This window comes from Protomyces lactucae-debilis, assembly GCF_002105105.1.
Source record: "Protomyces lactucae-debilis strain 12-1054 chromosome Unknown BCR37scaffold_3, whole genome shotgun sequence".
NCBI classification, from domain to species: domain Eukaryota; kingdom Fungi; phylum Ascomycota; class Taphrinomycetes; order Taphrinales; family Protomycetaceae; genus Protomyces; species Protomyces lactucae-debilis.
In genome coordinates, this window is record NW_024467995.1 from 36,132 (window position 1) to 62,945 (window position 26,814).

The 26,814-nt window shown below is 51.8% G+C and overlaps 15 protein-coding genes across 15 annotated transcripts; 7 read left to right on the plus strand and 8 right to left on the minus strand.

The window, feature by feature from the left end:
• Positions 1 to 24: 24 nt before the first annotated feature.
• Positions 25 to 948, minus strand: BCR37DRAFT_390882 (uncharacterized protein; the record flags this gene model as incomplete). The annotated part of the gene is made up of 1 exon (XM_040870926.1): positions 25 to 948. One exon carries the CDS (start codon positions 946 to 948, stop codon positions 25 to 27), a length of 924 nt encoding a protein of 307 aa, XP_040727268.1.
• Positions 949 to 1,233: 285 nt separating this feature from the next.
• On the plus strand, positions 1,234 to 2,570 carry BCR37DRAFT_376614 (uncharacterized protein; the record flags this gene model as incomplete). The annotated part of the gene is made up of 2 exons (XM_040868632.1): positions 1,234 to 1,874; positions 1,928 to 2,570. Coding segments are annotated over 2 exons (1,219 nt in total), but the record flags the coding sequence as incomplete, so codon positions are not given.
• On the minus strand, positions 2,443 to 4,610 carry BCR37DRAFT_376616 (uncharacterized protein). Its single transcript, XM_040868633.1, has 2 exons — positions 3,922 to 4,610; positions 2,443 to 3,883 (listed from the first exon to the last, which is right to left on the minus strand). The coding sequence occupies exons 1-2, from the start codon at positions 4,520 to 4,522 to the stop codon at positions 2,571 to 2,573; spliced, it is 1,914 nt and encodes a 637-aa protein (XP_040727270.1). The 5' UTR covers positions 4,523 to 4,610; the 3' UTR covers positions 2,443 to 2,570.
• A 120-nt stretch (positions 4,611 to 4,730) lies between these two features.
• On the minus strand, positions 4,731 to 7,888 carry BCR37DRAFT_376618 (armadillo-type protein). Its single transcript, XM_040868634.1, has 2 exons — positions 7,272 to 7,888; positions 4,731 to 7,223 (listed from the first exon to the last, which is right to left on the minus strand). Exons 1-2 carry the CDS (start codon positions 7,707 to 7,709, stop codon positions 4,932 to 4,934), a joined length of 2,730 nt encoding a protein of 909 aa, XP_040727271.1. The 5' UTR covers positions 7,710 to 7,888; the 3' UTR covers positions 4,731 to 4,931.
• On the minus strand, positions 7,851 to 8,635 carry BCR37DRAFT_376620 (uncharacterized protein). Its single transcript, XM_040868635.1, has 3 exons — positions 8,609 to 8,635; positions 8,458 to 8,562; positions 7,851 to 8,416 (listed from the first exon to the last, which is right to left on the minus strand). The coding sequence occupies exons 1-3, from the start codon at positions 8,628 to 8,630 to the stop codon at positions 7,989 to 7,991; spliced, it is 555 nt and encodes a 184-aa protein (XP_040727272.1). The 5' UTR covers positions 8,631 to 8,635; the 3' UTR covers positions 7,851 to 7,988.
• On the plus strand, positions 8,506 to 11,775 carry BCR37DRAFT_376624 (Hsp70 protein-domain-containing protein). Its single transcript, XM_040868636.1, has one exon. It carries the CDS (start codon positions 8,840 to 8,842, stop codon positions 11,603 to 11,605), a length of 2,766 nt encoding a protein of 921 aa, XP_040727273.1. The 5' UTR covers positions 8,506 to 8,839; the 3' UTR covers positions 11,606 to 11,775.
• A 35-nt stretch (positions 11,776 to 11,810) lies between these two features.
• BCR37DRAFT_364432 (Cupredoxin) lies at positions 11,811 to 13,646 on the minus strand (the record flags this gene model as incomplete). Its single annotated transcript, XM_040868254.1, has 3 exons — positions 11,811 to 13,345; positions 13,386 to 13,490; positions 13,538 to 13,646. 3 exons carry the CDS (start codon positions 13,644 to 13,646, stop codon positions 11,811 to 11,813), a joined length of 1,749 nt encoding a protein of 582 aa, XP_040727274.1.
• Positions 13,647 to 14,347: 701 nt separating this feature from the next.
• On the plus strand, positions 14,348 to 15,316 carry BCR37DRAFT_334124 (high-affinity iron transporter FtrA; the record flags this gene model as incomplete). The annotated part of the gene is made up of 1 exon (XM_040867129.1): positions 14,348 to 15,316. A coding segment is annotated over one exon (969 nt), but the record flags the coding sequence as incomplete, so codon positions are not given.
• Positions 15,317 to 15,606: 290 nt separating this feature from the next.
• Positions 15,607 to 17,240, plus strand: BCR37DRAFT_376627 (major facilitator superfamily domain-containing protein). The gene is made up of 3 exons (XM_040868637.1): positions 15,607 to 16,075; positions 16,117 to 16,516; positions 16,554 to 17,240. Exons 1-3 carry the CDS (start codon positions 15,665 to 15,667, stop codon positions 17,189 to 17,191), a joined length of 1,449 nt encoding a protein of 482 aa, XP_040727276.1. The 5' UTR covers positions 15,607 to 15,664; the 3' UTR covers positions 17,192 to 17,240.
• A 168-nt stretch (positions 17,241 to 17,408) lies between these two features.
• On the plus strand, positions 17,409 to 18,383 carry BCR37DRAFT_390891 (uncharacterized protein; the record flags this gene model as incomplete). The annotated part of the gene is made up of 1 exon (XM_040870927.1): positions 17,409 to 18,383. One exon carries the CDS (start codon positions 17,409 to 17,411, stop codon positions 18,381 to 18,383), a length of 975 nt encoding a protein of 324 aa, XP_040727277.1.
• A 49-nt stretch (positions 18,384 to 18,432) lies between these two features.
• On the minus strand, positions 18,433 to 21,345 carry BCR37DRAFT_343995 (PGAP1-like protein-domain-containing protein; the record flags this gene model as incomplete). Its single annotated transcript, XM_040867540.1, has 1 exon — positions 18,433 to 21,345. One exon carries the CDS (start codon positions 21,343 to 21,345, stop codon positions 18,433 to 18,435), a length of 2,913 nt encoding a protein of 970 aa, XP_040727278.1.
• A 310-nt stretch (positions 21,346 to 21,655) lies between these two features.
• BCR37DRAFT_376632 (uncharacterized protein) lies at positions 21,656 to 22,230 on the minus strand. The gene is made up of 2 exons (XM_040868638.1): positions 21,836 to 22,230; positions 21,656 to 21,787 (listed from the first exon to the last, which is right to left on the minus strand). The coding sequence occupies exons 1-2, from the start codon at positions 22,135 to 22,137 to the stop codon at positions 21,745 to 21,747; spliced, it is 345 nt and encodes a 114-aa protein (XP_040727279.1). The 5' UTR covers positions 22,138 to 22,230; the 3' UTR covers positions 21,656 to 21,744.
• On the plus strand, positions 22,204 to 24,855 carry BCR37DRAFT_204618 (PINIT domain-containing protein). Its single transcript, XM_040866375.1, has 3 exons — positions 22,204 to 22,484; positions 22,537 to 22,902; positions 22,941 to 24,855. The coding sequence occupies exons 1-3, from the start codon at positions 22,385 to 22,387 to the stop codon at positions 24,575 to 24,577; spliced, it is 2,103 nt and encodes a 700-aa protein (XP_040727280.1). The 5' UTR covers positions 22,204 to 22,384; the 3' UTR covers positions 24,578 to 24,855.
• Positions 24,856 to 24,861: 6 nt separating this feature from the next.
• BCR37DRAFT_376635 (NO signaling/Golgi transport ligand-binding domain-containing protein) lies at positions 24,862 to 25,625 on the plus strand. The gene is made up of 2 exons (XM_040868639.1): positions 24,862 to 25,415; positions 25,460 to 25,625. The coding sequence occupies exons 1-2, from the start codon at positions 24,912 to 24,914 to the stop codon at positions 25,592 to 25,594; spliced, it is 639 nt and encodes a 212-aa protein (XP_040727281.1). The 5' UTR covers positions 24,862 to 24,911; the 3' UTR covers positions 25,595 to 25,625.
• On the minus strand, positions 25,565 to 26,754 carry BCR37DRAFT_376639 (lactate/malate dehydrogenase). Its single transcript, XM_040868640.1, has 2 exons — positions 25,910 to 26,754; positions 25,565 to 25,868 (listed from the first exon to the last, which is right to left on the minus strand). The coding sequence occupies exons 1-2, from the start codon at positions 26,540 to 26,542 to the stop codon at positions 25,761 to 25,763; spliced, it is 741 nt and encodes a 246-aa protein (XP_040727282.1). The 5' UTR covers positions 26,543 to 26,754; the 3' UTR covers positions 25,565 to 25,760.
• Positions 26,755 to 26,814: the final 60 nt, after the last annotated feature.

The following is a 26,814-nucleotide window of genomic DNA, read 5'->3' on the forward strand; positions in this document are numbered from 1 at the left end:
CTAGCGCTGAATGAAAGCAAGTGGTTAGCACGAGGCACTTATGGTTGTGATTTCTGATTGGCGCTTGTCTGCACGCATGCGAACCAATTGAGCAGAGTTGCGGCTTGTACTCGACGCAACACGGTGAAGTGTGCGGCTGGTGCTGGTGCTGATGCGTCGCAAGCTATCCCTCGCACTTTCTCGCGAATGTCGAGCCCGTGCCGAGTGCCGATGAGTGTCTGCAGATGGTGGTCTTACTTGTAGCGCCTTGATATGAGCAGAGCCATACACGACTCTGTATACAGCAAAGTTCTCAACCCGAGGGTCAAATAAGATGGCATCAGACGTGAGCACGGTTCCATCATCGAGGGCGATTCCTTGTGCCTTGTATCCAGCAGACAGAATCAGAGCATTGCGAAAATTATCCCTGAAGGCCGTCTGTTTATTGTTGAGCTCGATGGTCACTTTGCGACCAAAGGACAGCTTCAAGTCAATCGTTTTGCATACAAGGGGAATCGCAGTGTAATAGACCCATTCTTCAAAGTAGGTGGGTGTACAGTGTCTAATGCCGGTCTCATCGTTGTATCCTGGAAGCTGTGGCAACATGCGAGTATAGAGTGGTGGAGACTCGATGGAGACCGAGTAGCTCGGTGTGTAGTCTTCGTAGACCACATGGTACGCTTCATTGGACTTGAGGACGTTTTCACGCATCATCTGCTCATCAGACTTGTAGATGACGTCTCCAACTTTGATTCCTACGGCAGTCTGACCAAGTGTCTGACGCAGCCAATGCTGCAAGTGCGTCACCGTTGAGCCACTGGCGCGGCAGTTTGTCAGGCGATTGAAGAAGAAGTTGACGCGAATGAAGCGGTCGCATCCCATCAGGACCACGGACCAAGTCGTAACAATCTGCTGAAAGGGCTTATCTGTCCGAGCCCGTCGGATCAGAGCATTCTCAAGCGTAGGCATTGCGACTGTAAGAAGATAGTCGGCCTGTGGTAGTCAAGGTCCTGATGCAGTAGAGAGAGCGATCAAATAGCAGCCTTCTAATTGTTTGCGAGCATCTGGTGGCCGTGCAAGGGCGCTAATCTCAGTAGGCAAGCAGAAAAGTACAATGCAAGCAAAGTTAAGCAGTGGTGACGATGGACTGTGTAGGCAGAGGGGGAGTATCCCTGTGTAGCTATGTCAGGTCTGTGCAGCGGTAGATAAGTAAATCCAGGGTTAGCGAGAGAGCGCGACGACGACAGCGGCGGCCATGGATGACGACTCAGCACGCCCCCAAGTCTTCAATCGGACTGCTCGCTCGTCTGACTCCAGTCGCTGCAGTAAACCTCTGCCGCTCTCTGTGCTGATGGCGCCCATCACAATCAACATCAAGGCGAGCAATGACAAGAAGTACTCCGTCCAATTCGATACAGACAAGACGGTAGCGGAACTCAAGGAAGAAATCTCCAAAGTCTCTGAGATCGAAGCATCGCGTCAGCGACTCATATATTCTGGCAGGGTATTATCCAAGGACGATGACAAGTTGGATCAGTACAAAGTCAAGGATGGCAACACCATTCACCTTGTGCAGGGCAAATCACCGGCGGCAGCTGGAGCAAATGCACAAGGCACTTCGTCGCCTGCAGCCGCACAGCCACAAATCCCAATGAGTGCAGGAACAGGAGTAGGCAATCCGTTGACTGGGCTGACAGGTGCGCGCTATGCGGGTCAGATCGGACTGCCCAATGCTTCCTTGTTTGGTGCAGACGGAGGTATGACCGGCAATTTTGGCGGTGAGGAAGATATGGCAGAGATGCTCTCGCAGCCAGGTGTCCGTGAAGCAATGGAAGCAGCATTTTCAAATCCACAGTTTATCGACCAAATGATCAATTCCAACCCGCAGCTCCGTGGTAAGGCAGTCCACATCAATTGATGTCCTTTATTGACTGATGCTAATTGACAGATGCGCCGCCCTACGTTCGGCAGATGTTGCAGTCGCCCGAGTTCCGTCGTCAAATGATGGACCCAAATTTCATCCGGCAGATGAACCAGATGCAGCGCTTGATGGGAGGTGGTCCCGCGCAGCCAGCAGCCTTCCCTGCTCCAGGACCTGCTACGAATGCAGATACTGCTGCTGCTGGCACGGCATCTGGTACTGGCACAAATCCAACGAATGCCACAGGTCCGCAGACAACTTTGCCTGATATCGGCCAAATGATGCAGATGATGCAAGGCGCGGGAGGAAATGCTGCTGGTCCAGGAGCTGCGAATGCAGGTGGTGCCGGTGGCGCAGACATGTTCTCACAAATGATGCAGAACCCGGCTCTCATGAGCATGTTGGGCGGTATGGGAGGGTTGGGTGCCTCGCCAGCGTCAAACGCGCCTGCTGATACACGACCGCCCGAGGAACGATATGCAGAGCAGCTGCGCCAGTTGAACGACATGGGTTTCTTTGACTTTGAACAAAACGTTTCGGCGCTGAGAAGGTCTGGTGGATCTGTTCAAGGCGCTATCGAAGCGTTGCTCAGTGGTAGCATTTGAAAGTTGTTGCATAGTCAAGCCATTGTTAGCATTCATGATCATACATCTCTACAAACAGGTTACGGTCATTTTTTCAACCATTTGCTCAGCGAATTGGTCGGTTGTGCCTGTTTGGACGATTTCATCGCAGTGAGACTAGGTGCAACCTTGTCTGGCATGCTCATCAAGATGTCCTGAGCCAGGGCTTCTCTGATAGCAGACTGATTGAGACATGCATCAATATGCTCATTGACATCGCTTGCAATGCGTCGATTACAAATTGGACAGACGCTTACAGCTTGTAATTTGTCTGACGCTGAGGAGATGGATGCATGCAGTTTTGCCTGTTTCCTGATTGAATCTGAACTCGTGGACCAAGGCTCGGACACAAAGTCCTTGTCGCCCTCGAGCAGCTCCTCGTCTTCTGCCTGGAAAGTCGCATCCCTGTCGGCCAGGATAGCTGAATCCCTGTCTTGTACTTGGCCGACACCGAAAAAGCCATTCAAGTCGGGCTTGGATATCCGGCAAAGATGCGTCAGGCGCAGACCCATCAAGCGAAGATCAAGGGGAAACTCTTTTTCCAGCAGAGGCAGACTGTATGCGTAGAGATCATCAGCCCTGTAGATGGCCTTTGGGAGACTGCATTGTCTGGTGTAAACTTCATAAGTATGCTTCTTAATTTTGAGATGCAGCGTTCGGCCACGCCAGTCTGCGCGTATGCAGTCCTTCTCGAGTTCTTCTGCTGTATGGCGTAGCTGCTCGCGTAGACGCCCTGAATCAGAGATGCTGCGAAAGGTAGACTCAGTCCCTATTGATTTCCGTTCGCGATCTGCCGAGGGGCGAATATGCGTCGAGCCTGTTCCCAAATACACATTGAGCAAGTAGTCAAAGCTCTTCTCGCCAAACAATCTGGAAAGAAGACCACGATGTGTGTAGATATCCCGGCAGCGTTCGATTCCGAGGGCGTTGAGTTGCCTTTCAAAGACCTTGCCTATGCCATTAACTTTCCGCACAGGCAATTCCCCCATGAATTCCATGATGGTTCGTCTGTCATTTGCGAGCCTGAATTGGCCGTTGGGCTTGTTCATGTTTGAACCAATCTTTGCCAAGCGAGAATTTGCGGCAATGCCTGCAGATACCGTCAAACCCGTCTTTTGAAAGATCTCTGCTCTCAGCTCTTGTACGGCATCATCCGGGGACATGTTCAGGGCGTTTGCGTAGCCAGTTATATTGAGATACGCCTCATCGAGCGATGCGGCCTGGTAATTGGGATCAGCCTTACTAAGAATGGCTCTGATCTCTTCTGCCTTTTCAATGTAGCGAGGAAAGTTGAGAGGAACACAAATCAGTCGTGGACAAAGTTGTTTTGCGATGTAAGACGGCATTGCAGAGCGGACACCTAAAGATGAGCTATCATCAGATATCAAGAAGACTTACCATACTTGCGAGCCGCATAATTGGCTGTTGTCAAGACACCAATACCAACGCCCATGGGTACATTTTTCAGTTCAGGTTTGTCGAGCTCTTCGACACTTGCATAGAATGCATCGCAATCAATGTGCATGATGTATTGCGAAAGATCAATGGTAGATTCAATCTGTGCAATTTGTATATCGACGCGGCGCTCATCTGCAGACAGGTCGCCCTGTGTAATCTGTCGGGCTCTTGCCAAAGTAGCTTCAATTTTCTGCGTCAGCTGCTCATCCTTTTTCTTCTCATTGTTGAAGAACTTGGATCCTAGCGAAGCGTCATAGATAATTTGATTGATCTTGTCCTGATCGACTCCTTCTTGACCCGGCTTTGCTACTGAAGGTCCAGCCAAGCGTTTTCTAAGTGTGTCCAAGTCAATCTCCTGCTTCTTGTATTGCTCTAGCTCCACACGATGTTGAGGATCCAGCTTCAGGCGCTTGGCAGAAGGTCCTTCAGAGTAGAGGTCCGGCACAAGTTGGGTGAGCAGAGCAGCATCTTCCTCGACGTTTTCTTGGTCGAAGCCTTCGTTATCTTCAGCATCACTGTTAGATGCATCAAGAGCAGGCATTTTGCATTGCAATGAGATATTTAGCACAATGAGACAGTCAGAGCGCGACAAGCGTGAGGGTGGCTAATGACCATTAGATCTCTAGATGTGCCGTCTAAATCTGCGCAGGCGTCGCCACAGACACGAAGACGCGACCGCGAAAAGATACAACACGTGTCAAGCAGATTCAGCAATACTGAGAGTGTTGAAGGCAAACATGAAAGATACAGCTCAAGTGATTGCTAATCAGCATTGTCTACATACAAAATGCAATGCGGCCGACAGGATTCACCATTGTCAGTGCCGCCCTATGCGAAACCAAGATAAGCTCAAAATCATTATCCTGCGACGGCGAATATCGTAGACAGACAGCCAACACCGCTGGGATAGAACCGCAGTAGTGAAGAAGGAAGTTGCGTAAGATTGCCAGTTAGATGTGATACCTTGTGTTGATGGTCTGTTTGACCTGTGGTTCCAAAGAATCGACAATTTGTTCCCAATTCTGACAGACGGGTTGGTAGCCTGTAAGGATCTTGCCAAACATATCATTCAATTCTGGCGAAGGTTCCTTGTAGCGGCCAACGGCATTCACAAAGTCCGGGAAGAAGCCTGCAAGAGAAGACGGGTTGGTTGCAATCATCTGGCAAAAACCGTGGAAAGCAGAGTTCTTTTCGTCATTGTCATCTGCATCTCGAAGCGCCGCACAAAACGCTCTGGCAAACATATCCAGGTGGGGCGCAACTTGTGTGGGAACACTGCAGCCGAGTCTGCCCAGTGTGATGGCAGCATTTTCAAGCACCGTAATGCTCACCTTTTGTGCACCGACAATGCCAACAAGCTGCTTGAAGAGCTGCTCGACCCACGGGCCAATATCGGGTCCGGCTTGAAGACACACCTCTCCAGACGACCAGATTGCGTTATTCGTTACGCTGATGGAATCTGTCTCAATGACGATCTGAGTGAGGGCATTCGGCATGATTTCGCCGAGGTATGGCTTGATGCAGTCGTAGCAATTGATGGCCAGATCACCGAGAAGCGCATAGGCAGATTGTCTGACTTCGGCCACGGGGTCTGTGAAGCAAAGGAGCAACAATTGCAGCAAGGGTGGTTGTGTCGATTCTATCAGCTCCGCCACACTTGGACCAAGTCCTTGAACGAGACCAGAAAGGAGGTCGAGTGCCGTAATGAGGAAGTCCTTGTCTGGCATGTCCGGTATACCTCCATTCGCATAAGCATCTATTTGAGCCAAATTTTGATGTAGGATTTGAAGGCAACGGGAAAAGACTGGCGGTGCAAACGCCGCAAAGCCTGGACCGAGGGCAATGGTCACGGAAGCAAGACACTCTAGTAAAGGGAACAAGTCGCGATCGTCGTCTGCGATGTTTGTCCAGCGTTTGATGAGAGCAGGCATCAACAGATCAATGTATTCTGGCTTGTTGAGTGCAGGACCAACAGCATCTGCCATGGTTTGCACTGCATCGTAGAGGACAAGCAAGTTCTTTTGCTGATACTTGTCAAAGGCTGCCACGAATAGCTGCAAGATTGGCTGCAAGTAAGGAACGAGCGCAATGCCGGCTTGATCTTCCAAAGCGGCGAATGCCGAGCAACCGGCTTCTTGCACCTTTTTATTGTTGTCGAGCATTGCACTGAGCAGGCCTTCGAGGAGTGGCTCAAAGTACTGCTGGCGCTCCTGGTCAGGCAAGTGGGCTGCCCAGCGACCGTACCGACCGAGGGTCCAACAAGTAATTTGTCTGACAAGCGGCCGAGGATCCTTGAGCATGCTAAGAAGGTGCGGGAAGAGTTCTGGTAGAATAGGAATCATGCCGGTCATGCAGCCTTCTGCGATTGCGCCGAGCGCGAGCACGGCTGCTTCCCGATCCCTCCAATCTTGTGAGCCAAGGGTTTGCTTGAGATGAGGCAGGGAGTGCTCGAGGAGACGATTTTCGTATACAGTCGACAGCACATCGAGGGCTGCTGCGGAACATTTGCGAAGGTTCCACTCGGCATAAAGATCATCATCGTCGTCGTCATCATACTCATCGTCGCTCTCTTCCTCTTCCTCATCATCCTGACCAAACTTGAGACCCTTGGGTCCATTGGAATCGTGCGTATGTTCTGTCTGCGTGTGGAGCTTTGACTTTGCATGTTGCGGCTTGATGTCTTCTGCCCTGTCTTCAATATGCGCATCGTCTTCGTCTGCGCCAAGAGCGAGCAAATCCATTTCAGTGTAGACCATGCCTTTGAGGAGCATGGGTACAATTTTGTGGAGGTAAGGTTCCAGCGAAGTTTGCAGGTCGGGCTGTTCGGCAATGGCCAGCCAAAATTCACAAGCTTCCAGTGCGACTTGGTCGTCTTGATCTTGCGTTGAATAGAGCATGTACTCTACCACGGAACCCAAGTTTGGGGCAATTTTATCTGGGCGGACATCTAGAAGCATGACAAGAGCTTGACAGACATTTTTGCGGACACCCGTGTCTTGGTCGGTGGCGAGGGCAAATAGCCGTGTGAGGAAGGGGTCAATGTAGGCAAAAAGAGATTGCGACTTGAGGAGGATGAATTGATTGAGGCAGAAGAGTGCCTCTGCCCGGATCCTGGCGGTTGGGTGTTCTGTGAAGGCGAGAAACTTGGGTACCATAAAGTTGAGGGGCCGTTGACCGTCGTAGTCCTTGTCGAGTTCTGAGGCTGAATCTTCGCAAATCTTGGAAAGTGCACTGAGTGCGCCCTAGATAAGTGGTCAGCTTGCTTTAATGCATGTGGAGGATGAGCTTACTTCGCATGTGGTTTCATTAGAATCGTCCAGCAGCTGCATGAGCCGGGGCAGAGCCTCTGGCCACTCGCGGATACCGCCACGGTGGATGGTTGCTGTGATCAAGTTGCCCGAGATGGAGCGAATGAGTGCTTCGCCATCATTCAAGCCGGCAAAAGCGGTTTCCTTGATGTAGGCCAAAGAGGGCGGTGGAATCTCTGGATACTCGAAGCGGACGATATTCTTGAGGAGCAATCCTGCAGCTGACCTGAGGCTTGTTTCTGCTGCGCCTGGGTGGAGGAAGATGTGGGCTAGGTAGTTGTTGTAGTCTGGGATTTTTGACTTTGCAATGTCGAGCTGTTCCAGGGCGCCTGTGCGGAGCTTGCTATCTGGACTGAGGGAGGCTGCGAGGACCTGAGTGAATGTCTGGAGGCTGCCTGAGTCTGGTTGCCATCCGGACATGGTTGACAAGAGCCAGGGCTGGTCGTGACGCGTCGTGAAGAGTGAATGTGATGGCTTGTGTGAGTAGCTGTCAGTGGCTGTCTGTAGTGTCTGTAGCTGTCTGTAGCTCTGTGTCCAGTATCAGTACTCTGTAGTCAGTCAGTCCAGTCAGTATCCAGTATAGCCAGTATCCAGCGTAGTTCAGCGTCGTTTACTGCTTTCTCTTCTCTTTTTTATTTATCTGCACGTGCACAGGCAAACAGCAGTCATAAACACAATCCATACAAGTCATCAGCACCATCACCCAAGCATCGCATCATCCTCCATCAGCGACGCCTGCGAACTCAGCCATGGCGGGTCCTCAAAGAACGCATTGCAGCTGATCTCCATCGTGCTCGACCGCGCCTCATGCATCGTGTCCTCCTCCTCCTCTTCCGCCTCCGTCTCCTCCATAGCTTCATCTCGACTGCGCTTGACACCCGCAACCTGCTCCATCGATGCAGCAACAGCAACAGCAGCAGCTCGGTCAGCGCGTCCCTGTGCCTTGAATGCAGCAAACGGATCGCGCGCCGCACTCCGAATCTGGTTGAAGGGCGTGTCGCGCTTCCTCTTGCTCCTCTTCGCGCTCGTCGCACCACCCGCACCCGTCCAGAGCGGCATGGCAGAGTTGACGCTATACATGGACTGCGCTTGCTGCAGATCCTTCTTGAACTGATGGTCGCTCATAGCTGTTGTTAGACACTGTCACGAAGTTTGTTTGTGTGCATACCTTTGCGTGTACGCATGCCAAGGCGTTCGAGGGTGGCTTGGACATCTGGGGGGACAATGGGTCGCGTCGCATGGGGAAGATGCGCCGGTGTGTTGGAGAGGATGTCTGGGGTCAGTAAGATGATGCGCACCTTGATGAAATTATCTCTTACGTTGTCTCTTTGCAGTCGACATGAGCTGCACTCGATTGGAAGAGAGGTAGTAGTGTATCAAAGAAAGAGAAGGAAGTTGAGTGTAGCAAGGAGGTCTGCTGCTGCTGTGGCTGGAAGTCGCGGGAAAATTCAAAAGTGGCCAGCACAGCAACTACGCGACATACAAGACACCAACATCTACATCTTAGACTACAACTGCCGGCCCTCTGCATCGTAGACACCCAATCAACCATGCAATTCGCCCAATTGGCTGCGCCCATCCTCCTCTGCCTCCAAGCAGCTCAGGCCGCAGTCCTCGCCATCGACTACGGCACAGGATGGACAAAGGCTGCCCTTGTCAAGCCAGGCATCCCCTTAGAGATCGTCCTGACCAAAGACACAAAGCGTAAAGAGCAGTCCGTCATCGCATTCAAGCAGCAGGAGCGGCTGTATGGTGGTGACGCAGCCGCACTCGCAGCAAGGTACCCAGAAGCTACCTTCTTCAACCTCAAGAACCTTCTTGGGCAGACTCTCACCAGTGAGGCCGCTGTGCGTCATGCCCAGCTGTATCCAGCCAACAAGATGCAGGCCAGTAGTAGAGGGACCGTGGCATTCGAGGTCGGCGACACAAGCTACACAGTCGAAGAGCTCGTCGCCATGCAGCTCAAAAACATTCGCAAGAATGCAGAGCTCATGGCATCAGAGAAGGTCAAAGATGCCGTGCTCACCGTCCCTCCTCACTTCACCCAGGATCAACGTCTCGCCCTCATTGAAGCTGCTCAACTCGCTGGTCTACGACCACTTGAACTCGTCACGGATGGAACCGCCGTCATTATTGACTATGCCAAGGCACGGCCCTTCAATGCCTCGCAGATGCACCTCGTGTACGACATGGGCTCCGGCTCCACCTCAGCAACACTCGTCAGGCTTTCAGGAATCTCTGTCAAGGATACGGCCAAGAAGAACAAGACCATCACCTATGCGCAAGTGCTGAGCTTAGGGGCTGAATTGAACAATGGTGGCAACATGCTTGACCAGCGTCTCTATGAGCATCTCGTCTCCAAATTTGATGAACTCCACAGCCAGCAAGCCGGAAGTAAGCTCGCCACCAATCCACGCGGACTAGCCAGACTCATGAAGGAAGCGACAAAAGTCAAGCAGATCCTATCCGCCAACAACGAAGCCATGGCCTCTGTTGAATCACTCCATGGCGATGTTGACTTCCGATACAAAGTGACGCGCGCCGTGCTCGAAGAGCTCACAGCCGACCTCGTTCCGCTTGTTGCGAATCCCATCACGGAAGCCTTCAAGGCTGCTGGCGTCACGCATGAAGATGTAGACTCCATCATCATCCATGGTGGTGCGGCCCGAGTGCCCTTCATCAAGACGGCGCTTGCTAGCGTTGCACCGGAAGAGAAGCTTGCTCGTAATGTCAACTCCGATGAGGCAGCCGTCATGGGCGCCGTCTTTCGTGGCGCAGGTCTCAGTGGACAATTCAGGGTGAAGGAGCTGGTTGTCTCTGACCAAACTGCCTTTGACTTCCAGTACAGCCTCGACGGCAAGCTTTTCAGTCTCTTCCCGCGCGGGACCGCTTATGGTACGGAACGAAATGTTTCTTTGACGGGTCGTACATCAGATGCAGAGCTCGAGCTGGTTTACTCTTACAATCAACAAAAGGCGCAGCAAGGGTTTGCCAAGATTTCTCTGACTGGTCGCCAAAAGGCAGTCGAATCAATGCCAAGCGAGTGTCTCAAAGTCGAAATCAGCGCCACCTTCAAGCTCGACCACTCTGGTATTGTTCGACTGAGCACGGTGCAGGCACATTGCGAGTATGAAGAAAAACCCGGCATGGCAGACAAGGTCAAAGGTTGGTTTGGCGGTAAGGACTCAACCAGCACAACAGCCGCAAAAGGAAAAAAGACAGAGGTTCCCGAAGTTGCTAAACGTGTCATCAAGACGGCTGCCATTTCCAGCACTGTCCAATACAGTCAAGGCTGGACCTCGGATGCTCAAGCTCTTCAGCTGTCTCTCGCCAAGATTGGAAAGCTCGACAGCCTGGACAGTGACCGTGTGGCTCGTGAGAGCGCTCGTAACTCACTCGAAGCACATGTCTACCGCGTGCGTGATTTGCTCGACAGCGAGTCCTTCTTGACCTCCTCAACCCCAGACGAGCAGAGCAACTTGCAAAAACTCGCTGCTGAAGCAAACGAGTGGATGTATGGAGATGGTGAGAATGCTTCCCTCGAGGATCTTGACAAGAAGCGATATGGCCTATCGAGCATCATCGATGCCATCACGTCTCGCCGAGAAGAAGCCGCCAAGCGGCCCGAAAGCATTGACGCTTTGCAAAAGCAAATCGACAGCGCTCGCAAATTTGTCAAGGGCCAGAAGGTGGAGATTGACAAGTATGCAACGGCAAAGAAGGAGTACGACGTCAAGGTTGCTGAACAAGCTGTAGCTGATGCTGCGTCTTCCGAGGCTGCAGAGGGTGAGCCTGCTCCAGCAGCCTCAACAGAGGAGGAAGACTCTTTGGAGGACAGTGCAGCTGATGCAAGCAAGACTGGTAGCGCTGACCCGAAAGAGTCGGCCAAACCAAAGCTGGAAGCACCCATGGAGCCATTGTATGATCTCGTTGATTTTGTGCCGCTCGAGAAGCTGCTAGATGAAAAGGAGGCGTGGCTCAAGGCCCAGACTGCTGAGCAAGCGAAGCTCACCGCTACCGAAGACCCGGTGCTGCTCGTCCGTGACTTGGACTCGGCAAAGGCTGAAGTCAGCGAAGAGATGATGGCGCTTATTCAAAAAGTGACTTACAAGTTCCAACAACGTCGAACGCCACCGAAAAAATCCAAGGCGAGCAAGACCAAGTCTAGCAAGCCCACTGCCACGCCAAAGAAGGCTGAAGAGCCAGTTGCTGGTGATTCGCCTTTGCCAGCTGACGAGCCTCAAGCCAAAGAGGCAGTTCCGGAGCCTGAGCCTGAAGCAACCCCTGCTGCAGAGAATGTTCGGGATGAGCTCTAGCATTTAAAATAGATAACGATAGAATCAATGGTCTGGTTATATTGTCTCATTGCTATTACCAGACGTATGCATAGCTATAGATTGATTGCCAGAACACAAAGAGCTGTAGAAGTATTGTTCTACAGGCAGATGAACTTGTTTGATTTCATGAATGCAAAGAAATGATGCAGGGCCATGACTGCTTTAGTAGGAGCAAGAAAGACCTCTACAGTGAAGGACTGGACTTCATTTCGCCCAGGCCGTACCAAGCTATGGCAGCCATTCCAATCACGGCAGCCAAGATGGTGAAGAACATGGCAACGATGCCGCGTGGTGTGAAACCGGCGGGGAGCGGTCCAGGAGGAGCATTTTGACCCGACAAGTCATAAAGGTCAGACTTGCCGGCAGCATTGCCCAATACGTTGACGTTGTGCGCTTTGCAATTGTCATATGTGTTTTGTGGCACGTCTTGCAAGGCCAGCAAGTCGGGAGCGACCAAAATATGTGACAGCATGCCTGAGATTTGATGCCAGGTCAAGTGACAGTGGAAAAGCCAGATACCTGGGTTGTCGGAGTAGAATCGGATGACGGCGTGACCGCCAGGTGGCACCTGAAGGACATCACGACGCATAGGGTTGGCTGGGATGGTTTCGTACCACGTTGTGTTGTCGCTACCTGGGCAAGGACCCTCGTCCTCTGCTGAGCGCTTGACAACTTGGAAACTGTGGCCATGGAGATGGAACGGATGGAAGCCTGCATCGTAGTTGTTGATGCACAACTCGACAGACTGGAGGTGTGGCACAATATCGGTGATGGTGTGCTCACCATAGATCGCAGAATCAAACACGACAGACTTGTTGGAGAGCTGACCGGCTGCCTTGACAGTCAATAACGTAGGAGTCTTGGGCGGTTTGTATGTCTTGCCATTGAGGAAGGCGTAATTTTCTCCGTCTGCCAGGTTGTCGAACAGCACATCGTACGTGATGCGATGTCCAGGATCACGGACAGGCTCTGGCACGACAGGAACCAGCTCAAAGTCATTCGAGGTTGGCCATTCGTCCACTAGCTTGGCCACAGGAAGAGGGGCATCCGAGTTGTAGACCAAGTAGCCAGTGACATTCGGATTTAGGCCCTCTGGAACCTGATCAAACATGTCCTCATTCATGGAACCAACAAAGGGGAAATTTTGGTCTGTTGCGTTCTTTGTTCGGAGCAGGACTGACGTACGCTGTGCAGCAGTCAAGGTGAATCCATCGACCTTCATTGGGGCTACATCCACGCCGTCCACTTCGATGATTTCAATGTCGTGATCCTCGAACCAAACTCTGAACGCAGCAAATCCACCGAGATTGATGAAGCGCAGACGGTATAATGTATTGGGCTTGACGGAGAATTGCGTGTTGACCCGATCATTGATGAGGGCGGCTTTTGGAACGGGCTCGGCACCAGTTGGGTTCGTGTATGACTGGAAGACATCCTTGAGGACAACCATACTCTCATGGTACCAGTCACTGAAGTAGATGGTCAACTCCTCGTCGTACTGTTGTGCCTCTTCCGGGCTGTGGATGATCATTGGCGTCCGAAGACCATCAGGATATTGACCCTGGGTGTGTGAATGGATCCAGTACGTGCCATTTTGCTCCAGAGTGAAGTTGTATGTCATCGAGCCGCCAGGAGGGATGCCGCACTGGGTGACCATTTGAGGTCCGTCCGCCCAATTGGTGCCGTTTTGGAACATGCCGTGTGCATGCAGCGATGTGTCTACTATTAGAAGAATGCTCGCACACTGATAGATACTCACCAACATCGGGCAACTGGTTGTTGACCTTGATGACTACCCGGTCCTTATAGTCGAAGTCTAGAGCAGGAATAGGCCATTGGTTGTTGACACTGGTATTAGCCTCTGCTCACTTTACAAAGCGTCGTTGTACCCAATGACTCTACGCGCGACACCAGAGCCGTCTGGCGATACGCCGTCGACATAGGTAATGTTCCACTCGATCTCTCTTACGGCCGCATGAGCCAAAGCGCTGAGGCCCAGAAAGGCGAGTGGTAGGTGCATCGGAAATACCTCAGTGAGCAAATTCTGTCTGCAGGATGGCGACAAGGGGGAGCTGTAGTACAAGTAGTGAAAGGGACTCGGTGGTCACGCACTGCACAACAGCGGCTACAACGCTCGGTGCAGCAGCAGTCCATCGGATAAGGAAATTTGCCTTGGGGAGCAATGGGGAGTCCTTTGAGTCTGCAGTTTATCAGATTGCAATTTGGTTGGCTCGCAGACTGACAGGTCGCTTCCGGAGCTGCACGATCATTGGCAGCCTCAGCCAGCCTACAGGATGAAACAGGTGGATGATACCGTGTGTGACCATCTACGTTTAGGATCGATGCCTATGAATGTACTAGTATAAGCCTACGATCGAGAGCAGACTGCATAGGAGCGAGCACCTTGGCTTTGGTCGCAGTCCGTGCACTCCTTGTTACAGGAGCAAGTCACGCGTATGTATGCTGCCAACTCGCGCGAGGGCCAGACTCCCCGACCGCTCATTTTGCAGGCCGCCTATCAGATCACTCCCTGGGCCATATCTGATTGACCTCGCTCTTTTGCTCCCTCACACGAGTCACACCCTGCACCCTGCACCGCTTCAACAAAAGGCTCGACGGGCCCAGCTGAGGGAGTATCCACCGACTCAGTACTAAACACCTCACACCTGCAACTAGCTCGACTCCCCTGTGGCCTTCCAACGGCTCAAGCGATAGCCCAAGATGGCACAAGACTTCTTCAGCGTACCAATATTCTTCATCATCTTCAGAGAATGTTTGGAGGCTAGCATCATCGTCTCCATCCTGCTTGCATTCATCGACCGCACTGCAACCCTGCCTGGCGTCGACACGGTTGTGCAGAGTGCTCAACTCAAAAAGAGACTAGTTCGGCAAGTCTGGGTGGGTGCGGCCTTGGGCCTCTTGCTCTGCCTCATCATCGGCGGCGGCTTCCTCGGCGCGTTCTACTCTCTCAAAAATGACATTTGGGCCAAGTCGGAAAACATATGGGAGGGTGTTTTCTGCTTGATTGCATCCATCTTCATTTCAATCATGGGTGTTGCCATGCTCAAGGTCAACAAGCTCAAGGCAAAGTGGACAACCAAGCTTGCTGCCATGTATGAAGAGAAGAGCAACGAGACTGGCCGGTCTGGGTTCAAAAAGTTCACCATCAAGTACGCCATGGCATGGCTTCCCTTCATCACTGTCTTGCGTGAAGGTCTCGAGGCAGTCATCTTCGTTGGTGGTGTTGGTCTCAGCACCCCTGCCAAATCAGTACCCATCCCCGTCATCACTGGTCTGCTAGCCGGCTTTCTCGTTGGCTTCGCCCTCTATCGCAGCAACAGGTTCCTCAAGATCGAATACTTCCTCATTGCCTCTACTTGGCTCTTGTACCTCGTTGCGGCTGGACTCTTCTCTCGCTCCATCACCTTCTTCGAGATGAACCAATGGAACAACCTGACTGGCGGAGATGCAGCTGAAAATGGCGCCGGCCCAGGCTCCTACAACATTCGGCACACAATCTGGCACGTCAACTTTGGCAATCCTGAGCTGAAAGACCCCAACAACGGTGGTTGGCAGGTCTTTAACAGTATCTTTGGCTGGACCAACACTGGCTTCTACTCGAGCGTCATTGGCTACATCTTTTACTGGGTAACGGTCACTGTTGTTCTGGTCTACATGAGATTCGCGGAACTTAACCCTGAGCATCGTGTCGTAAGGGCTCTCAGGCTCAAGAAGCGTTCTGCAACGTCTTTATCGACAAGTAGCGATACCGCAAGCTTCGACAAGAAGCTCGACTCTCCTGTTGTCGAAGAGGTGGACCCATTGGCGACAGTACCAGAGGTCAAGTAACGCATTCCTTGCATGTTTCATACCATTTCGAACCGCTCCTTCATAGCATACTCATTCGGTTCCAGACTTCGATTATTCCTTGAGCTGGATCGCTGCCCATCTGGACAAATCGCCTCAAACTCAAACGCGCCAGGACACTGCATCTGTCGACGACATCTTGCGCCTTTTCATGTCTGCTTGCATTCGAGCATGATATCACAGCGGCCCATCACGCTCGCGGCGGCGACTACTGTTGGCCTGCTCAGTGGCACAGGCTATGCATTTAGCAGCTGGGCACCCCAGCTCTCCGACAGATGTCATTTATCTGCGCTGTCCATCAATCTAATTGGCATTGCAGGCAATCTCGGCGTGTATGTCATGAGTCCTTTTGCAGGGAAGCTTGTCGATCGCTTTGGACTGCGCCTTCCTTTGATGGGCGGTGCATTATGTCTCTTTCTCGGATACTTTGGTCTACAATACGCATATCGCGTTGAATGGAATCACGGTGGTATCGTGCTTTATTTTTTCTGCTTCATCACTGGTATCGGATCGGCGCTGGGCAACCTTGCTGCCCTCAATGCAGCGGCCAAGAGCTATCCTTTGAATCGCGGAAGCGCGACAGTATGTTATCTCGCGTCATCCAGCTGAAACGCTGACATTAGGCTTTGCCCATTGCCTCATATGGACTGAGTGCCTTTGTTTTCTCGCGCATTGCCCACTTCTTTTTCGTCGGCCATACTGAGCGCTATCTTTTGACCTTGGCAATCACTTGCGGAGTCGGCTTATTCCTCTGCTCGCTTTGCATCAAGCTTCCAAGTTCCAATTTACAAGAAAACAGACGCACGCGTCGCAAGTCCTTCTCAACACGCGACGATGAGCCAGAATCGGGTATGCTCCTTGCTGATGGCACTGACGATGAAGCAGAGGACGAAATTGAAGCTCCGACGGTCATCGACAGTGTCATCCTCCCAGATACCGAGGCTGAAGTCTTTGCAGAGGTTACCGGCTGGGCGTTGTTTAAGCATCTTGACTTTTGCTTGATGATCACAATTATCGGTCTTCGTAAATATTCTACATGCACTAAGCCTGCTAATGACAGTCTCTGGTTGTGGCCTGATGTGGATCAACAATATCGGAAACAATCTCGTCGCCTTGTATCGGGCTGAGGTAAATTCACTTGCGGAAATGGACCCAGTAGTCCTTGAGCGCCTGCAAGCCGCGAACGTCTCTGTACTTTCCCTCTTCAATTGCGCTGGCCGCATCTTTGGTGGTGTCGTATCGGATGTGGCAAAGACCAGAATTCGGCTGCAACGGTCAGCCTTTCTGCTGGGCTCAGCCGTCATTTTTGTGCTCGTCTCGGTGTCTGCTTACCATAATACGTCCTCCAGCAATCTCATTTACTACACCTCGGCCCTCGCGAGCGCATACGGGACAATGTTTGGCGTTGGCCCAGTCTTGACACTGGAGAAGTATGGCGTCAAGGACTTTAGCTTCAATTGGGGACTGGTCTCTGTTGCACCTGGTTTGTCTGGCAACCTCTTCAACCTGTTGTACGGGCGTATCTACGACTTGCACTCAGATCCAGTCACACACAAATGCGATGTGGGTGTGCGGTGCTATCGAGATGCATTTGTGTTCACTGCAGTGGGATGCTCAGTCGCAGTCTTGTGTGCTTTGACTTTATTCGTGAGGCATACGCGGGAGGCGAGATTATTAGCTAAGCGTTCTGGCACTTAGATGGCTTGTACGATCATTTCTCCAGGGTTATATCGTATCAGTGTGTCCGATGAGGTCTTCTGTCACCCGCGTTTCCTGAATCAACGCGGCACGTCAAGCATCCTGATCGGGCGCCATCTGATGAACTCGAGCTGTGTGAGCTCCGCCCGACATGCTGTCATCTGCCAAGTTGCAACACATCCGAAGCTCGATACAACGAGTCAATCGCTCACTCATCATGTCTGCTCTCTGGAAAACCTATGATATTCTCCGTGATTTTCTGACTGAACGCTTCGTTTACACTCACCTCGAAGCACCTAGGCAAGATTTGTCTGGGCAAGTCATTCTCATTACTGGTGCCAATACTGGCTTGGGCTTGGAGAATGCTCGTCAGTTGGTTGTCATGAAGCCATCGAAGCTCATTATCACAGCTCGTAACACTGAAAAGGGTCAAGCTGCTTTGAAGGAGCTGCAAACGCTTGCTCCTCGCGGCACCATTGTGCAGCTTGAGCATCTTGATTTGTGCTCAATGGACAGCGTCAACAAGCTCTCGAGCAAGCTGCTGAAGGAAGAAAAGAAATTACATGTGCTGGTCCTCAACGCGGGTATCGGTCACTGCCCAGCTGGCAAGACGGAGGATGGTTTCGACACCATGTTCCAGTCCAACAACTTGTCACACTTTCTTCTTGTCGAGAACCTCTTGCCTTTGCTTGACAAAGCCAGCTCTGCAGCTTCTCCAGCGCGTATCGTCGGTCTGAGTTCTCTGGCCTCCAAGTTTACTTATTCCTTCTCAGCCGCTGAAGATTACAAGAATATGAAAAACATGCAGGGCTATGAGTTTTACAGCACCTCCAAGTTAATGGTCGTTGTGACAATGCGTGGTCTGGCTCGACGTTTCGCCAAAGAAGGCCGCAATATCACGACCTATGCCGTGCACCCTGGAACGGTCAACACTGACTTCAAGGCCAAGTATGACAATGCCATTGGTCGCATCTTTCCAATTGTGTACGCTCTCGTTGGCAGGCCTTTACCTGATGGAGCAGCCACGCAGACGTATGTCGCTTCAGCACCGGAAGTTCAAAACATCACTGGCAAGTATTGGTCAAACATGCGCGTCACTCAAATGAATATCATTGCTGAGAGCGATGAATTGTGCGATGAATTTGTTGGCATTTGCGAAGCGTTGGTGAAGAAGTACCAGATTAAGCAGTAAAAGGTGCCAGTTTTTTTACATAGATTATGATTACGTATGTTTTTACTATTCATGTCGTTGGAATCGTTTCTTGCTTCACTGACGTCTTCTGAACCGGCACAGCCGCCACCTTGACTAGGTGTGTGTGCACAATCAAAAGGAGTGCAGTGCAGTTGAGCACGTAGTGGATGAGGTAAGGGTAGAGGACGCCATACAAAAGGATGTACGCCACAGCGCCAGCACATAGCCATCCGGTGACTTGATCGAATCTGTTTGTTAGCAACCTCACTTTGCACAGAAAGACGCACGGTTTACTGCTGGGCTGGAGCATTTGATTGCTGGCAATTGCTTCAACAAGTAGCACAATAGGCGCAATCATGAGGATGTTGTGATGACTTGAAAAAGGCGTCAACCAGCGTACCGTCAAATTGCGTACCCAGACTGCAAGGATAGGCAAATTAACAGGCAACACAGACACCATCAGAACCAGCACTGAAAAGTTGTAGGCATCGGCATTGGTCGCTGCTTTTACGGCATGCCCTGGCTTTCGTTGTAACTGACTTGCATGACGCGTTCTGACTGTTGAGCCTGCTTGAGCTAGGCACGCGACAAGGTAGGCAAATTGGTAGGGCACCATGGTAGCAACAACAGCGAGTAGAATGATGACTGTCCATAATCTGCGTCGAGGACTGCGGCCAGGAGGAGGTGTATTATCATCCTTGAATAAGTATTTTGCTGGAATTTTGTATAGCAGCGTTGCAAGGTCAACCAGGACCGTAATTGCAATTGTCAGGAGGTTGAGGAAACCCAAGCTGACGAGAATGAAGAGGGGCACAAGAGGCGCAAAGAAAGGGTCTTGAGTGCCAAGTAGCAGTCGGTGCCAGGACTCGGTCGTTACAATACTTGCAGTGAATGCATGGGCATGGACGTATGCAGCAATGCTCGTGACAACAAGGAGCTTCCATAGTCTCGAGCACGCAAATAGTCTGGAGGCTTGTTGAAAGCTGATAAATTCCGCTGATTCAGCATACACAGCGAGTTGTAGCCGGAAGATGGCAAAGGCCAGGGCAGTGGAGAAGACGACGAGGACCATACGGTACCGCATGGCGAGTTTGCCGAGCGACCCCATCCAGTCTAAATGAAGACTTACTTCAGTCACTCCAAGGCAATCAGGATCAGCAAAATACTGAAGGGACAATCCAGAACTATGCTGAGACTGTGGCTTCAAAAAGGGTGGGAGCCCGTACAAACTGATCTCGTGTGGACCATTGCCGTGACGAAACTTGACCTCGATTGGATCCAGCATGGATTGCCTGACGACAGCCTTGTGTGCATCGCAGGAAGTCTTGTAGCTGACTGTGTAGGCAAGCAGACTGCTGCTCAGATCTGGCAAATGCAAGGTCTGCGCTACAAGTTGGCTACTGTCAAATTTGACGCGCAGTCCATCAAGAGCAATGCGAGCGATGCCTAGTTGAACTGTCTGTCGAGAGCTCGACAGCGGTACGAAGCCAGCGCGGAAAAATGTGCCTGCGCCGTGGGATTTGATGACAATGTGCCGATTTGCCAACTGAGAGGGAGTGAAGCTCGTGTAGTAGAGGCGATCCGTCACTTCCTCAGTCTCCTCAACCAAGTCACCTCGTCCCGGTAGAACTGACCAGTCGGCGGAGCTTACAACGCAAGATAATTCTGGGTGTGGACGCTCGGGTGAGGCATCGCCTTGGCATAGAAGCACACTCAACATTGCAGTGTCAGTCAGAAGCTCAAATATGCCAGCATCTTGTATTGGGAATAGCGCTTTGATTGGCTGTTCAGGATCAATCTTGAACGTCCTGACTATTGCCGAATCAGGACGAGACTGCCCCGGTGCATCTGCCGAGAATCGAACAGACTGGCGAGCAGGCTCGGTATTGATGACTTCTTCGTGCCTGTCCAGTCTGCTGAGGAGTCTGTGTCGCAAAAGACGCATCCGTTCCGGCAGCGCGACCGTCTGCTCTGCATTGCCAACATCCACGATATCGAGTAGAGCGCCTGCAATAGCGGATCTGAATTGATCACACCAAAGGATCGCTTGATGATCTGCGCCAGTCCAGACCATGGGAATGGAAGAGGTATAGACCGTGAAGCCATGACTTGCCGGAGTGATATCTCTTAATGTCGCATAATCGGACGATATTGTCAAGTCGAGGGCTCCGCCAACAATTGAGACAAGGGACACATCCTTGAGGGGATTTGAAGCGATGGGTAGAGCAAAAGACGCATTCCAGTGAGCGTTGATTTGGTCGTAAATTGCATGCATCTGTGGGTCAAATGGCGCTGGAGGAATAGCATGAGGCGTAGCCATGGTAACAATGGTGTTGATGCTTTTTGGCATGTAATTTGGCATGACTTGCATGGTGCGTGCCACGATACCACCCATTGAGTGCGCCAGTAAGATGACGCTGATGGGATCTGGCTGAGATGTATCTGAGGGGCTCTTTCTCGCTGCCGTGTAGAGTGACAGAATGTATGCAGCAGCTGCATTAACATACTCTGCTTGGTCCAGCAAGGTTTGACCATGGAAGGCAGAAAAGTCTTCATTAAAATCAACAGAAAAGAAGTCAAGCGAGCGACTACCGGCGTGTGTTTCACCTTGCTTGAGTCTCTCACCATACAGCATGGCTGCTGCTGAACCAATGGGCCTGATTTGACGATAGCTGCCTGCGTTGCCAGGTATGAAGAGGACAGGGACACCGCCAAGCTCTTCTGGCTGGTCGTACTCTGTATCTCTGTACTTGTAGAGCGCATATTTGCTCGCTAAGCGAGTGTGTTCGAGATCAAACCCCTTGAGCCTTTCGTAGGATGGGTACATGTAGCACATACGACATGCCTTGACGTCCTGCTGGCGCATTTTGAAGGAATAGCCGACTAGCAGCAGGAATACTGTTGACAGGCATGTCAGGATGTAGAGCGGGCGCTTCCTTGGCCGTATATGGGTGGGAGGCATGGGTTTGGCTTGCGTGTTGTTGCCTGCAGCGCTATGTCCATGTTGCGACATGGGATAGTCTACGCTTCCAGCGGTTTCACGAGTGCTAATGTATCCTGCGCGTGTCTTGTGCTGCTGCCTGGGATCCAAAACGAAGGGCTGGTCAGGACTCTGGATGAGTGAGTGACTGAGAGAGAGAGAGAGTGATTGAGTAGTTGTCTTGTTTGCTGCTGCTGCTCTGTTTTGCTTTTTGCTTCTGGGCGCCAACTGACAGAGACAGAGACAGGCACAGGCATAGAGACAGACAGAGACAGGCAGAGGCAGACAGAGCCAGGCCTACAGACAACAAGGAAGAGACGATGCTAGAGAGTACAGTACGGTGTCTATAAGGGTATTTCTCCAAAGCAATGGTAAGATCGCTCACTTGCGCCGTCTCTGTCTGTCGCTCAGGACACTCTTGGACCTGCACTTGTTAGTCTGGCGAAGGCACATACAGTCGCATGGGGCATACCGTTTCTTGGCCAGGAACTTGCCTCCCTTCCATGTCTCTCGCGCAGAGCCACGAGACCCTGACGTGCTCACCTTCTTGGTGTCCACCTCCATAGCCGTGTCCTTAGGCGCATCTGCCAGCACACCATCTGTCTCCATCGCCGCATCGCCCTCACCCGCTCCATTGGTGGCTGTAGCTAGATTATTGCGCTTGGCTAGCCTCGCTGCCAGTCTCGCTAGGCGCTGGTCTTCCACAATACTTCTGTCTTTGCGCTTGACTGCTCGAAAGCGCATCTTGGTAGATGAGCGGATACTCTTTGCCATTGTGCTGTAGGTGATGAAGCTAGACTAGAGATTGGCTCCCTGCTGTACGTGTAGCTTGCACACTGGCTTCACTCTCTTGGTCGCGGAAAAAAGAAAGTGGAAAGAGCGCGCGACAGATCATGACCACAGAACACCCTCAAGCCAGACTGACAGACCTGGCACGCTCCTCAGACAGCGAAGGCAGGTCAACTGGGCAGGGCAAGCACTTGACAAACAGCTCACTCAACCCGGTCACGCTCCGGGTGCCATGTCGGGCGCACCAGATCCATTTGCCGACTCACAGATACTCTCGCGTCAGATAGAGTCGAGGCTGCTCGTGTCTGACCTCAAGGAAGTCCTCAAAGCTTGTCAGTACTCTATATCTATGTCGATCGAATGGCTGTATCTAACACTTGCCAGGTGGTCTCTCTACATACGGGAACAAGCGACCACTCATTGATCGCCTCCTCTCGAGCATCGCATCCTGGCGAAACACCAATAATGTCGTTGCATATCAAACGCTTAGAACTGCTCTGGATCGTGTACGTGAAGCAAGAACAGGGCACGTTGTTCCACCGCAGCAGCTGCCTACTGGGCAACAAGTGCGACCACAGCAAGCGCGCCCACCCCTGCCTGGCTACAACGTAGCGGCAGTTGCACGACCAGCAGCCGTACAGGCGCCGCGTCCAGCCGCACCAGCGTTAGTAGAGCAGAAACTCATCAGCTTCAAGGAGAGTCCTTTCTTTACGCTGCTCGAGAAGGTCTCGGAAAGAGCATATTGTACCGGTAGGTGACATGCACACCAGACCTCAGGCTAACAATAGCTGCTGCGAGAAACACTGTGACCACCACATTCATGCTGAAAGAGCAACAACTAAAGAAGCTCGAGGAGCCTGGGTATGCCATGATGGTCTTCTCAGCCGAAGCGCAGTCATCCAATTACATGCAAGTCCCGATAGAGTTCCCAACGCCCTCAGAACTCCTCTGCAATGGCAAAAAGATCAATGCAAACTTGCGTGGTCTTAAGGGAAAGCCAGGAACTGTGCCGCCAGCAGACATCACTAAGCATCTTCAACTCTCATCACGCGTCAGCAATCGAATTGATCTCACCTACCAGGGCACTACACGCAAATTCTGCTACCAGGTAGCGCTCGTCAAGAAGAACTCTGTTGCAGATTTGGTGGCACGCGTTAGAAAAGGTCGCTATCTCACAAAGGAATCAGTCCTTGCAAAGCTCCGCAGACCGGACGATGATGATATTGAGATGAGCTCCTTTGACTTGACCTTGAAGGATCCGCTCGCGTATACGCGCATCACCTTACCCTGTCGGTCCCTCAATTGTCGGCACAATCAATGCTTCGATTGCGAAGTATTTTTCATGAGTAACGAACAAACACCCACCTGGACTTGCCCAATATGCACCATCCCCATACCCAATGAACACAGTATCGTGGTGGATGGCTATTTCCAAGATATTTTGTCAAAAGTCGATTCTGAGGTCGATACGATCCTTGTTGATCCGCAAGGCAATTGGAAAGTTCCTCAGGAGAAGTCTGCCCAGGATGTGGAACTACCTGAAAAATCTGCCGAGAATGGCATGAAGCATGAGATTTTTGATTTGGATGGTGTCTGTCTGAATCCACCTCTAGCACTCCCGTCCCGCTTACTCGAGGTGGCGTCGTCGCGCTCCGCGTCCCCGGCCTCTACACACACGCCAAAGCGGAAAGCACCGCCCGTCGAGGTGATTGACCTGACTTCAGACACAGATGACGAAGCACCAGCGCCACCACCCGCAAAGAGACCGCATGTAACGATACAAGCTCCTGTACAGCAACGTCCGCAATCTAGTAGACCCATGGGACCCTTTGAGCGTGCTGCGTTAGTGGCAGCCGCGCGAAATAGCGCTAAAGCGACCAATGCGTCTTTTTCCGCTTCTTCAATGTCTTCTTCACCATCAGCACAACCAGCAAATCCATTTCCTGTTCCTGTTCCTGCTGGGTCTGAGGCGCCACGAGCTGCGAGCATTGATAATATGCGCGCACGGAGTCCACCATCAGCGCAAGTGGCAGGTGACAGAGATCTTGCCACAAATGGGTCAATCACGACTAGCAACGGCGCTCCCCAAGATCTTTCAGTACCACTGCAACGCCAAGTGTCCTCCACATCAGATCAGCCCACAGCACAAGCCCTGGCGCGACAAGAGTCGATGAACACTGAAGTGGACGAAGCCGAGGCAGCGCACATGAGACTCAAATCAGGCGCGGCACGCTCTCACATTACTGAGCAGTCAGCCTCCGATCGTCGACAGGAAGACGAGGACGAACTTGCGCGGCAGCAGCCTGTGGCAAGTAGCAATGGCACAGCACCTACCCTACAAGCGACAAGCTCCTTGTTGCCAGAAGATCCTGAGCTGGATGAGCTGTTCAGTAGCGAGATTGACCTCGATGCAGATCAGCTGTAGCAGCGAATAGACAGGCTTGTGCTCAACGAAGTTGCCGTCAAGAAGGAACCCTGCGAGCATGACCTGATCAAGGACGAGGTGGAGGGCACGCTTGTCAAATTTGAAGAGCTGTCCTTCATAGCTCTTAAGCATGAGGATGGTGAGGACCGCAGCAGCACAGCATTCAGCTACGCCGCTTACATCAAGGTCGAACGCCGATGCCGAGACATGGTCTAGCATTATTTTGTACCATCTCGTAGACTCCGACACCTCGCTCGAGCGTAGAACATATGCATGTACAGATACTGCACAAACGATATTCATTGCTAAGGCTGGATCCGCTGATTTCGGTGCTATGGCCGAGATACGACCCAAGCTTGTGAACGGGTCACTGCAAGAACTACTCATGATTGAAATGATGGCCATGACGCATCGCTTGACAGATGCACAATTGGCGCGTCCTGTGCTTGATGTTGCTGTTCGCGTGGCAGCAGCAGAGCCACAAGAGCAAAATGACGACACAGTCAGCTCGATTGCTCCAGCGAGTGTGCCTATGGATACAGATGTGGCTGCGCTTGCGCGGCAAGACGAGATTGAGATAAAGCTCGAGATGTGCGGCTATAGACTAGGTCATGGGCTCGCAGAGCGCTTCTCAAAAGACCGCCCACTGCTACTTGATTCGCTCGATTGCATCAAGTTCCTGTGCAAAGATCTATGGATGCTCTTGTTCTCTAAGCAAATCGATAATCTCAAGACCAATCATCGCGGCGTCTACGTCTTGACTGACAACAAATTTCGTTGGTTTTCAAAGATGAGTTCACGGGCTGGACGGCCAGAAACAGATAAATTAGCGTCTCTTGTATGTCCCTCTTCTCGATTGCGGTTGCCTTTCACTGACAGCAGTATCTATGGTTCCCATGCGGCATGATCCGTGGTGCGTTGGCCAATCTTGGCCGTGAGTGCACAGTGGTTGCCGAGTCTCCCAACGGCGTGCCAAGCATTACTTTTCAAATCAAAATGCTGGCAAAGGAGGAATAACGAACATCATGACGAGAGGCAAGATACTGCATTGTCTATACTTTATCGCTTGCCTACAACCTTGACCTGCCAACATGGCTGCGCATAAAATCAACTACAGGAACCGTTAGACATTATTTCGAGACATTTTCCAATGAGCTGCAACAGCCACAGAGGAGGGAAAGAGTTACAACTTTGCGGAAGCCGATCCCTTGACAAACTCCACGCCCTTGGCAATGTTCTTCTGCAAGTCGGGCAAGCAAGCGTCGATGAGCTTTTGCTCGTAAGAAGAAATCTGTTGATTAGTGTCTGTAGTAAGATCAAGGAAAGCTTTACCTTGCCGTATGAGCGAGCCTCCTTGACACCGTCGGGTCCGAGTTCAACGGGCACCGAGAAGTAGTCGAGGCCATTGACCTCCGTCTTGACGGCATCGCCGCCTGGGCAGCCGTCAAGGTGGATGAAGGTTGGCTCAACAATGCCAGATTCGCCACCGACAGCCTTCATGATGGATTCTGCCATCTTGAATCCGGCATATGCCATGGAGAGCGTGGCAGAACCTGCGCCGTCCTTGGCCTTAACGACTTCATCACCACCGAATTGGATACGGTTGACAAGCGCGTCGAGCTTGTCGCCCTCAATGCTGGCGGCAGGCTGAGACTGCGAGAGAAGGGGAACAATGGTGACACCAGAGTGTCCACCCACAACAGGCACGTAGTAGTCGTGTGCGTTTCCGCCGGCAACTTCGGCAGTGAAGGTCTTGGCACGAACCACATCGAGTGTGGTCACACCAAAGAGCTTCTTTGGGTTGAAGACGTTGTGCTTCTTGAGCACTTCTGCAACAATAGGCACAGTCGAATTGACTGGGTTGGAGATGATGAGGATGAAAGCGTTGGGGCAAAACTGAGCAATACCTTCGGCCAAAGCCTGGACGATCGAGGCGTTCTTGTTGAAGAGATCGTCACGAGTCATTCCAGGCTTACGGGGAATACCTGCAGGTACGACAACAATGTCGGCGCCAGTCAGGGCTTTCTTAAGACCATCGTCAGCGGGAAGGTAGCCCGTGACCTTGGCAGGAGTCGAAATGTGGCTCAAATCAGCGGCAACACCGGGTGCGCCGACAATATCATAAAGAGCAAGCTCTTTGACGTAGTGAGAATTTTTGAGAAGCAACGAGGTAGGTTCTGAGACGTCAGTCATTGTCTTGAATGCAATGTGACCGGTAAGTAGATGTGGAGGGCCAA